We start from the raw sequence: 12,264 nt of genomic DNA on the forward strand, positions 1-12,264 counted from the left end.
CAAAAGAGAGTTTGCCCAGGACCCAAGCTAATGAAACGCGCCACGTTGTGAGCTTGTAGATCGGTTCTTTTCACTACTTCTTAGACATTTGTTTTCTAATTTATGGAATTTCTTAGATTTTTCTTTGATTTCTTCTGGAAATTGTTGCAAAAATCATTGAGTTTTGTTTTTAATTCATTCTTTTTTCTTTTTCTTTTTTCTTTTTTGGGAATGTTTTTTTTTTTTAATCTGCTTGGGAACCAGTGGTCTATATAACTCATTTTATCTACTCAGAAGACCTTAAAAATGACCCCAAATAAAACATGTTTGAAAGTGAATCCCTTGAAGCCATTCTCCATCCCTTTTCTTTTTTCTAATATTGTTTCTTGGGTTAGGCGAGCTACTTCTTGGAAGTCGTGAATCTTCACCTCGTTTATGTCCCACAGATTCTCATCGCCCCAAATAACACCGAAGGGGGTTGGTTGGGGGGGCTTCTAACCAGTGGTGTAAAGTAACTAAGTACATTTACTCAAGTACAGTACTTTTTCAATTTTCTACATTTACTTCACTACTCCACACTGCATCACTGATCAAATATTGTACTTTTACTCCACTACAATTATTTGAAAACTCTATTTCTATTTGAAAATACTGTACCAGTAAGACTCCCTAATCGGGAGATAAGCGACCGTCAGGTCGCATGTATACAGACTGCAAAAAGCAACCTCATGGTGGCGCTAGAAAAGGAGCATGTGAGAAATCAGGGGTGAATGTTGTGGTTTGCCAGCCAAGGAGTGTGTGTGTGCAAAGTTTGGCATGGATAGGGACAATGGTGCCAGAGATAAGAGTAGGGCCAAAAGTGTGACGTGACGTGACGTGACGTGACGTGACGTGACGTGACGTGAAGGACAGACTGACTGACGGAGGGACAGACAGCCGGTGGAGGTTTTCATAGTAACTTGCGACCTGACGGTCGCAACAAGCTCACAATGCATTGGGAGCTTGTAGATTGTATTTTTAAAATATTTGTATACCTTTCAAAAACTGAAATGGGACCTTCTGCATAATGAGTTCTTTTACTTTTGGTACTGAAGTACATTTTGAAGCAAATACTTTTGTTCTCTGACTAAAGTCAATTCTGAATACCAGACGTTTACTTGTAAAAGAGTGTTTCTACTCAAGTAAAAAAAATTGAGTACTTCTTCCACCACTGCTTCTAACCCACAGCTGTGTTTTCTTTTTTTTATGATCTTCCGCCCTCCCCCTACTCCTCCTCGTCCCCGCTTTGCTTTCCCCCCCCCCTGTTAGTGCTAAAAATGATTCCAGATGTTGCCGAAAAGGAGAAAAAAAGGGCTCCCGACGCAGTAGCCTGTTAGTAAACGGATTCCATACGCCGAGCAGTAGGATCTGCAAGCTGCGTGATCGGCCGCAGTAGTCACTCTGCAGTAGTCTGTTAGTAAATGGATTCCTGTGTGATCTATTCTACAGCGAGCGAGCTTGACATTTGGTCCTCGCAAGCGCACGCTCGCACATGCAAAGAGACGTCCTCTCTGTGAATTTCAGCTGACTGGCTGTCAATGAGGCGGCGTGTAGTTTGGACAGCGGCGTGAGTGTTGTTTGTGGTGCGCGGAGGGAGGCAGCGCTTCAAGGGGGAGCGGTGTCATGATCGTGTCTGGCACGGACACACCTATCCGTCTCTCTGTCTCTCTCTCTGTCTCTCTGCTGGCTGTGCCGGTCCTGCATGAATCACTCTGCAGCAGTGGTTCCCAAACTGTGGTTTGGGGACCCAGTTTTTGGGTCGCGCAGACCCAGTTTTTATTGGGTTGTGAGTTTTTTAAGCTAAATTTTTAACTCAAATATTTGCTTCTGGAACAACATATTTTGAGATGGGGGTCCGAGGCCAAATACATATCATTCTGGGGGGGTCCATTGACATGAAACGTTTGAGAACGTTGAGTTATTGCGACCGGTCGCAAGTCACTATGAAAAGCTCCACTGTCTGTCTGTCTGTCCATCTGTCCGTCATGTCACACTTTTGCCCTACTCTTATCTCCGGCACTGTTGGCAAACTTTGCACACACACTCTTTGGATGGCAACTCACAACCTCCACCCCTCATCTCTCACATGACCCTCTTCTAGCGCCACCATCAGGCCGATTTCTGCAAAACACATTTTTGGACACTGCTCCTACAGATTTTGGACTAAAATCAAGCGAAGCGGTACACAGTAATCTCTAAAGTCCTGTCATCAACATGGATCTGTCCCATTTCCCGTATTCCCTCCTGATTGGCTACCATTGCCTCCTAAAGTTTGTGTATGCGACCTGACGGTCGCTTATCTCCCGAATTAGGGAGACTTACTGGTAGCAACATACTGTACTGTGTTTCTTCATACAACTGTTTAGGATTTAGAAGACATTTGTAGAATCGGCCTCAGGTCTTAACAGGTCAAATAACCTGCCTGTCTCTCTCCCCCCCCCCCTCTCTCTCTCTCCCTCCTCCCCCCCTTCCCCCCTCCCCTCCACAGATCGGTGACAGAAAGTGCCTTGTCAGACTGCAGGTCCGCGTGAAGCACCGTCCCGGGCGCGTCTGCTAAAACCATCCGGTCAAAACCCTTCCCTTCGCCTCCTTCCTTCCTCCTTGAAAACCGATAGCTCGCGGCCCGCCATCGACCCCGGCCCCCTCCCCCCACCCCATACCCCACCCGACTCCCCCCCCACCCCCATCTCTCTCTCCCTCTCTCTCTCTCTCTCTCTCTCCCTCTCCGGACTCATTTATTTTCACCTGGACGACGGAGAACGACAGAACCCCGACTCCGTCGTCTTCGGGGGAAACGCTCACGGAAACAACGCCCCAGGTGTGTTTGTGGCGGCGGAGGAGACGAACCGCGCCACGTGCGCTTCAGAAATAGCGCCACTTCCTCTTTCCCCCAGCCCTCTCCTCCCCCGATCGCCCCAGACCCCCCCCCCCCCCACTCCCCCCTCTCCCTTTAGTCGGATATCATCAGTCAGGGGAAGGAAAGGACGTTTTGGGGACATCGTGTAACGACCAAGGCTCTCTCTCTCCCCTCTGTGTGTCTCTCTCTGAGCATGCCCTCACAGTTTTTTTTTTTGTGCCACACACACCCCGGGACTGAGTGATTGATGATCGGGCCCTTTTTCTGATCGACAGTGTCCGTGAAAACGGCGTTTCTCCCATGCTCGGTGAAGTGGCCACAGGGGGTGGGTTTTTGCACGGTCCATTACCGCCGGTCGGCATTCAACCCTAGCCTAGCCCGGGCCATAGACTTCCGGACGAGCCCCCAAAAGAACCAACGTTTTTAAGCTACATGTCCCGTCGGTTTTAGTCCGCGTTTCCGTTTTCCCCCCCTTCCCTCCCCTCCCCCCCACACTTTATCATCAATCTGAAACGCTCCTTGGAGGAGGAACCCCCCCGCCCCCAGCCCCCCCACCACCACAGCGGTCTGCCCGGCGACGACGGCGGCGGCATGGCTCTGAGCATGGCGTCCATCCGGGACACCAAGTGGCTGACGCTGGAGGTGTGCCGGCAGTTCCAGCGGGGCACGTGCTCGCGCAGCGACGAGGAGTGCAAGTTCGCCCACCCGCCCAAGAGCTGCCAGGTGGAGAACGGCCGCGTCATCGCCTGCTTCGACTCCCTCAAGGTGAGACGAGCCGCCATTTGAATGGTCGATTGGTCGACTGGTTGATTGTTTATTTGTTAGGATCCCCATTAGCTGTGCCCTAAAGCACAGCTAGTCTTCCTGGTACATACATTTAAAAACATACATGTGAAACATACATTACATACATACATTTAATCTTTCAATATAAACTCATATAAAACTAATTAAAAAGCATTCAAAACGTTCCAGTACATCCTACAACAGATATTTTCCCAGGTGTTTCTTTATTGTCTTTTTGATTAGTGTCAGTTTGGTCATTGGCAGTGGCAAAGTATTCCAAGTTTCCATTTCTCTGTATTCTACTGTACGCTTCAAATTCTGGTTTGGGAAGTGAAAACCGGCCTTGTGTTGCCTGGCTAGTGGCATATGTATATGACTCCAAATTGTTTTTTAGCAGACTGTACCTAAATAATGGGGATTTGGATTGTAGAACCTTCCATGTTGAGAGTATTATTGCAACAGTCATTTTGTCTTCAATTGGTTGGTTGGGGCGGCAGTGGCTCAGGGGTAGAGTTGCCGTCACAGAACACAGGTTCTAAACAAGGGTTCCCAGTTAGATTCCCGGGCTCCCCCCAGAGAGTTGGTGTCGAAGAGTCCTTGAGCAAGACTCTGAACCCCTAGTTGCTCCCGGTGAGCAGGTTGGTGCCTTGCATGGTTTCCACCACCATCGGTGTGTGAATGGGTGAATTTAATGCACAATCTCTGTAAAGCGCCTTGGATAAAAGCACTATAAATGAACCATTTACAATTTTGATTGGATGATTGTGAAATCCCTGACAAGCCCCCGTTTTTCATAGCTGGCTCTTCCCGTGGCAAATAAAGGTGAAGGGAGGCCAAGGTTAATAGTGAAGGTAAAATTGATTGATTGAATAGTTTATTAAATTCAACTCATTCTCTGCCACGTGACCTGTTCAGCTTCTGTTTCATTCCAGTAAGTTGTTGAGGAGTCCATCATGGTTCCATGCTATTGTCTTTAAACCAGAAGACCATTTGCATAGTCTGAATATTTTTGCGAATTTTGTCATATTTTCGGTTTGTCCGAATCTTTCACAATTTGTAAAAACAAAACAAAGAACATTTTTCTACTTGTACATGATCTACAGTACAAGAGGGCTTGTAGATCTGCTATTTACACTGCTTGTCAGTAAGCCTGGGCGATATTAGGAAAACCTTCGATATTCGATAACGTGGTTGAATACCTCTATATCGATATTACTCACGATATTAGTAAAAACAATTGCATTATATAGTTTTTAATGTTTTTTTTCTGCTTTAGGTCCACTGCCTGCCTAACCCAGCATATGAATAGCATATCCAAGCATGCAAACTGCACAGTACACATAGAAGGGTTAGGTAGGTTTTAATGAAATAACCACACCTGGTTACAGATGGACTGCTTTTTTGCATGTGCTATGTGCATGCATAGTGTGTCTATTAATTAATTTGACACATACACAAATACCTCATTTCAATATTCTTATGTATACCTTTTATGTTGATACCTCGATATTGATACATTTTCGATATATTTCCCAGCCTTATTATATGATGAAGTCAAAGCATGCCTTAAGTTGTTAATTATCTTACTCTCAATTAGTATTGCTGGAAGCAGGAGCTCTTAATTGTTGTTCTATGAAATGTGACTCCGGAACTCCCCGTGCTTTGTTATTCAGTCTGTTAATTTGACAGCTTATTCATCACTGTCGTTACAATCCCCTCAGCAAGCCAATTTAATTCGCTGTTTTTCTCCCCAATGTTCTCGCCAAACCACGTTCGCTGTTTCGGAGTCGTGCGTCACGCACGGGCGAACTGGGCTTTGACTCTCCCGAAAGGCGATGGAAAGTGAAAGTAAAAATGGCGTCTCGGAGCCTGGTTTCGAGTTGGCTGATTATTCTCCTTTTCTATAAAATACCACCTCTGCTGGTTGTGATTAGGCCGACGGTGGTTTGTTCTATAGCTGAAACACATTTATTTTTTACATTTCTTTCCACATATTATGGAAAATAAAGAATCGTACGCTCGATAAGAACTGCTACTGAAGGTGTCTTAAGTGGAAGTGAAGGAAGTACTGGCCGCTTCCGGTGGTATATGTCCCGGTGGTACATGTTGTACTTTTACTCCACTACAGTTATTTGAAAACCTTTGTTACTAGTTACTTTGCAGATATAAATGATTATTTTATAAAACATAAATTAGCCATATAGCCCAACTTTAGCCCTATTTTATACAAAGGCTATTTGAAAATGGCCGGTCTGTAAGCTCACAAGTTGTGAGCTTGTAGGCTAGATGTGCCATTTTTCTTTTGGTGCTTTAAGTGTATTTTGATGCCAATACTTTTGTGCATTTACTCAAGTACTTTCTTAACAGAGGCCTTTTACTCGCAAAACAAAGCATTTTTCATAAGGGATGCGCATGCATAAAGTGAATGGCAAACCGATCGGAAAATCGAGTGGCAAAGTGAGTTTAACATTGTTTAACGCAATCAGATAGAACTTTTCTGCTTGGATGTATGGGTTGTCAAGGCCAGAAAGTAGTTTTTTGCCACTCAGTTGGCGTTCCCACATAACTTTCAGGTATAATGATGATGTCACGCGCATATCCTCTATTGCGGTATTGCTACTTTTACTCAAGTAAATATATCGGGAGTACTTTCTTCCGCCCACCGATCCAACACTTCCATGTGACGTAAAGAGAGAGAGAGAAAGGTCAGTGCCCAGTGGGTGCTAATGGGTGCCGGGTGTAGGCTGTCCGCTCAAATTAGCGAGCGGTCTCGGGTCTCCGGCGCTAATGCTGCACTCACCAAGACAAGCCTGACCTATCGCAGCTAAAAGCCAAACAGCTCTCCTGTCAGGATCTCTGCCACCTGCGAGCGAGCGCGCGCGCGTGTGTGTGTGTGTGTGTGTGTGTGTGTGTACGTGCATGTGCATGTGTGTGGGTGTTAATGTGCATGTGCGTGTACTTGGTGTACTTGAGGGCCAAATGTCGCCACAAGTGTAGTAGAATTTGAGAAGTAGACATTGTCAGTTGTGGAAAAAGTACTCAAAATAATTTACTCAAGGAAAAGTACCAATACTACAATGTAGAAATGCTCCGTTAAAAGTAAAAGTCAGGAATTGAAAATGTACGTGGGTAAAAGTGCAAAAGTATAGGCATCAAAATGTACTTGTAGATTTCAAATGTATAAAAATCTTTTGAAATTAGCAGATCTACAATCAATCTACAAGTCCTCACAAGTATAGTAATACTAGCGTGTGTGCGTGTGTGTGTGTGTGTGTGTGTGTGTGTGTGTGTGTGTGTGCATGTGTGCGCGTGCGCTCGCGTGTTTGCAGGTGTTTGCGTGCGTCGGTGAGTTTGTGTGTCCATCTATGCTCGTGTATACTTTAAGCGTTATGTTTTTATATGTTCAGGTCTAACGTTACCACGCCATGTCCGTCATGCGCTGCCGCGGTGGGCCAACACCCGATCTCACATCACACCTCCGAGTCGTAGCCACGGCATCCATCTATTCCTGGACGCGTCGTCAGCTGCCACACATAAAAATGACAACAAACGACATCAAAAAGTGTAATCGAGCGCAGCCCCGCTTGTGGAGTGTGTGTGACAGTTTGCACGGCAGCTCTTAACCCCTGAATGTCACAAGATTATAGGTGAAGATTATTTTACTGGTTTGAGACCTTTTAGGTCCCACGATTCTGGTGCCTTAACGATTCCCTCTCAACACATCGGGTGTAAGATTTAATCGGTAGTTGCGATGGAAACCTGCTTTTTCACCTTGTTTGGGAGCTCCAGTATTTTCTTTCAATCAGAACAGAAAAATAACAGTTGTGCTTATCGCGGGCATCAGTGCTTTTGTAACAGCCGGTAGAGAAGGCCGCATTTTAAACATGAACGTGATTTAAAAGTTAGATTTGGAGATAAATGCACTTTTTTACAGCAGCGTAACACTGCTGCCTATGAGGGAAATGGAGTGTTTCTCTTCACAGGCGGGTGCCTCGTACAGTAAACTTCAGTTTACTGTAAGACCCCCCACGACGCCGAGGGTACCGGGAGACATCAAAGAGTTTGACGCGTTGGCACATGGTGGACCTCTTAAATCCTCGAACAGAGTCGGGTCCGCGGTGGAAGGCTATCCACCGCGGTGTAGTGCGGTGTTGTCTTTTTGAGTCATAAAACTACAACGTTAACGCTCAAAAAGACTACACCGCACTACACCGCACTACACTGCTCTGTTCGAGGCTTAACGGTCCAGTTCCTTAACGGTTCCCTTTGACCAGGGGTCTCCAACGTTTTCAGGCCAAGGACCCCTTAGTTGAGAGAGAGATGAAGCAGGGACCCCCACAACCTCTTCATAGATTCCATATAGTTTCATTGTTTGACAGCACAATCATCATTGTATTTTGGAGTCATGTCAATTTGTGTTTTCAGATATTTAACCACTTGAACCGTCAATACTTAATAAACTTGACCTTTCACTCTGTACTTAGTCTGTTCTTTTTCCCCTCTACACCAAACCTTTTTGCCGAAAATAGCCGATCTACAAGCTCACAACGCCTCGCAGCGCGAGGCGTTGTGAGCTTGTAGATCTGCTATTTTTGGCTAAAGTTCTCCGAATATGGACGCTAGGGTTCCGTTCAAGTTGTTCATATAAAAAAGGAGAAAAAAGTTTCTATCACACAAAGATTTGGAGGACCCCCTGTAGTAACTCTGAGGACCCCCTAGGGGTCCCGGACCCCCTGTTGAAGACCACTGCCTTCGAAGATTCCTTTTTATTTTTCTATGAGCATTTTTTTTTTGAACACAAATTCAATCTTACATTCTGGGTTTTCTTGAAGGTGTTCCATTTGGACCCTCACAGGTCTGTAACTCTTGAGAGTGTACAAATGGAACCAAATTGAATCTTATGGGTCCATTTGATTCCATTTGTACACTCTCAGAGATATGGTGGTCCTTGAAATTAAAATGAAAACGTTTGAAAACAACCGGTATTGTAATTGTTATAGCAGACGTGAAGTCCACATAATCAGCTCTAACAGTGCTCTAACAGTTCCGGAAATCTGTTCCGAGTGGGATGTCATTTCCTTGTGGATTAATTTCAGATTATGATGAAATACTTGATTTTCAAAAATAGCTAAAAAGCGACGTGCTCTGAACATGTAGATTGGCTATATATGCGGCCCCGTCAGGTGAAAAGAAGTGGCTTGGACTCCTTGTGCATTGAAGGAAGCATGAGCACAGTTAGTTGCCCGTCCCAGGTTGGCAGAGGGGAGAGTAGGGCCCAGGATTACACTTAGCAATTGAGTGAAAAAAAAAAAAAAGCTTCTTATTTGATTTGTTCGGAAAAGTAATAATCGATAACAGGATGTTCTTTATTCACTTGTTCTTTATCGAACAGTTCCTTCAGTAGCTAAAGACAGCAGGCAGGAAAACCATAAAACCATATCGGTTTCCTATCTCCTTGTACGCCTCTGCTGCTGTGTGCTTTTATAACCCTTTATATTGGAGCATTATGTCATTGCTGTGGGGGCAGAAAACTTGTAACTCCATATTTCTTACTTTTTATGTCTTTTCAGTAAGTGAACGGCACACTTCGTCATACTCCAGTGACACACAGACGCAGAAATAACAGCCGATCTCCAAGCTCACATCGTGTCACGATGTGACACCTTTGTGAGTTTGTAGAAGTGGTACTACATTGGATCCAGGGGCGTCACAAGGGGGAGGAAAGTGGGACTGAGTTACTAGGGCCCAAGGTGGATGGGCCTCAATTATTTTATGCTTTAGCTATCGAAAAATAGCAGATCTACAAGCTCACAGCGCGGCAAGCTTGTAGATCTGCTATTTTTGAAAAGTTGTGAAAATGTGTGCAAATCTTTGAATATATGTATTTTGCTTCTGGGGGGTCCCTGGATCAACATATTTTGAGATGGGGGTCTGTGGCCATTTTGAGGTCCTTCACATGAAAAGGTTTGAGCACCACTGACACAGAAACATAGATTTTTCCAAAAACCTTAGAAGGATTTGAAATATTCAAATACTTGCACAAATTTTCAAGATTTTTCAAAAATAGCAGATCTACAAGCTTGCAGCGCGGCTTGTATATCTGCTATTTTTCAATAGTTAAAGCACACAATGTGAGTCGATCCTTGTTCCCAGGGCGCAGAATTTGGTGCGACACCCCAATTGGATCCATTGGTATTTTTTTTCCATTTCCTGAAAAGTTTTGGACGTACAAGGTTTCCACCCGACAGCACCAATATGATTATAAAGGCCTTTTATTGTACTTTTTTTACAGCTTTTTTCCCGCAGATGTTCCGCACTCTTGGCTCGAGCCCTCTCCACGTTTTTTACTTTTTTTTCAAGGTTCTCCCGGCTTCTAACAAGGTCACTTGACACAAGGCCCCCCCCAACGTATATACTGAAAATTAGACATATCCGCAGTGAGGAGCAACGCAGTATTTTTAAAAACAGGGGGAAGAGGGAGAATAAAAAAAGAAGCCCACAGCTGCGACAATGATAAATAGCCTTAGAAACTGGAGCAGGGAATCTGGAACTTTGAGGAAAGCTTGTTTTTTTGTTTTTTTTGTGTGAACTATCTATAGCATAGTTTTAACCACTTAAACCCCCGTAGTCTGAAGAACTGGAGTTGCAACTGTACTCTTTGATCACTTAATTGTTTCCATCTTAGGGATGGGATGTCATACACGTATCACGATTATTGTGACAAAATAAATCGTGATTCACGATATTATCGCGATAATCAAAATCCATTATCCTGGGGCGAAACTTTTGCCAAAAAATAGCAGATCTACAAGCTCACAACGTTGTGAGCTTGTAGATTGGCTATTTTTTGGCAAAGAGATTTGTTAGAGAGCGAAAAAAAGACTGAAGTACGTATATTATAAGTACCTTATACAGTAAGTGCCAATTATAGAGGGATTAAATGGTAACGGAAATGCAGCTCTGCAACTAAAAGTTGAATTGATCCCAGTGCATGACGGAGGACGATATCACGATAAATGAAATCTCCACGATACGATTATCGTGAGTGTTTTTTATCGTGATAAACGATAATATTGCGTATCGTCCCATCCCTATTCCATCTACACATACATTTGTTTGCCCCAAAATAGCTGATCTACCAGCTCACAATGTGTCGCCTTGCAATGCATGGGGGTAATGACGACATTAGGCGAAAATAGCTGATCTACAAGAGCTTGCAGGTTGCCTATATTCCACGAAGATGTTTGGAAGGGGGGGGAAAGAGCGGAGCAAGCACTGAGCTTAAACCCCAGTTTACTATAGAGTGTGGTGGTTTCTAAAACAATGGCTCGGGACCCAACGTTGGGGTCGTGGGCACGTTTTTTATGGGTCACGGTACAATATCCATTTTTTTTTCGGTGATTATTTCAACATATTTTCTACAATGTCAAAACAATGAAACCAAACTTTTACTTGGGTAAAAAAAAAGTGAGTACTGTGTCCTGGAAAATCCTCTGGATCGTGTGTTATCTCACATCGGGGACAGCTCTCTCGCCCGTGTGTGTGTGTATGTGCGTGTGTGTGTGTGTGTGTGCGTGTGTGTGTCTCGAGGACCCTTCTGATGTTGTTAAATCAGGCCCTAACTCTATTTTTATGGCGTCGTGCTGCATTACCGCGGTCTCACGAGAGTTCCAGTAACAGCTTTTTGAGGTGGGGCTCCTGTTAGTATGTGGTTGTATGCCGGGGGAGATCCTGTTAAAAAAACTACGGCCCCAACCCCAGTGCTATATTTACGTTTCGCCCCCGTCGGGAGGAAATCTCATACGTCCACGACTGTTGCTTTCCAGGATTCAAATTCGAGCTTGCCGATCTGCTACTTATGATGCTTTTGCGTGACGCTGTAGTGTGATCAAGTAGGGTGTTAATTTACCAGTAAGACTCCCTAATCGGGAGATAAGCGACCGGCAGGTCACATGTACAGTATACACAAATAGGCCTGTAAGTGATTTAGGGCAAAATCTGTAGGAGCAGTGTCCAAAAATGTGTTTTGCAAAAATCAGCCTCATGGTGGCGCTAGAAGATGGGCATGTGAGAAATGAGGGGTGGAGGTTGTGGTTTGGCAGCCAAGGAGTTTGTGTGCAATGTTTGGCATGGATAGGGACAACGGTGGAAGAGATATGAGTAGGGCAAAAGTGTGACGTGACGGACAGACTGACTGACTGACAGACAGACTGACTGACAGCCGGTGGAGGTTTTGATGGTAACTGCGACCTGGCGGTCGCAACTAAAAAAGAATGACCCCCCCCTGTTCCTCCATGGAATTAAGGCTTTTATACATGTCATACATTTGAAACGTTAAGCAGCTCGGTAGCGTTGTGGTTAGAGTGTTCGCCCTGAGCCTGGGAAGTTGGGGTTCGATCCCTGGCCGGGTCATACCAAAGACTCTGAAAAATGGGGCCCAGTGCCTCCCTGCCTGGCACTTAGCTTCAAGGGTTGGTCCCTGTGACATAGTAGCATCATGTCCAGGGTTTACTTGTGCATCAAGCTGCCTCACGCTACAGAAACAGGAGATAGGCTCCTGCCCTATGGGCCTTATGGCTCGGCAAGGCTTACTTACCTCTGTT

At 44.9% G+C, this 12,264-nt stretch overlaps 1 protein-coding gene across 2 annotated transcripts in view; it reads left to right on the forward strand.

The window, feature by feature from the left end:
- Positions 1–3,303: 3,303 nt before the first annotated feature.
- Positions 3,304–12,264, forward strand: part of LOC308309301 (muscleblind-like protein 2a) — a 114,168-nt gene continuing 105,207 nt past the window's right edge. For both annotated transcript variants that reach the window (XM_080754842.1, XM_080754841.1), the window contains exon 1: positions 3,304–3,640. In XM_080754842.1, the coding sequence (XP_080610968.1) occupies positions 3,467–3,640 (174 nt within the window). In that variant the 5' untranslated portion in view covers positions 3,304–3,466. The remainder of the gene's footprint in view (positions 3,641–12,264) is intronic.

Source organism: Nannobrachium achirus (genome assembly GCF_963921795.1).
Source record: "Nannobrachium achirus genome assembly, chromosome: 24".
In the NCBI taxonomy this organism is placed as follows: Eukaryota; Metazoa; Chordata; class Actinopteri; order Myctophiformes; family Myctophidae; genus Nannobrachium; species Nannobrachium achirus.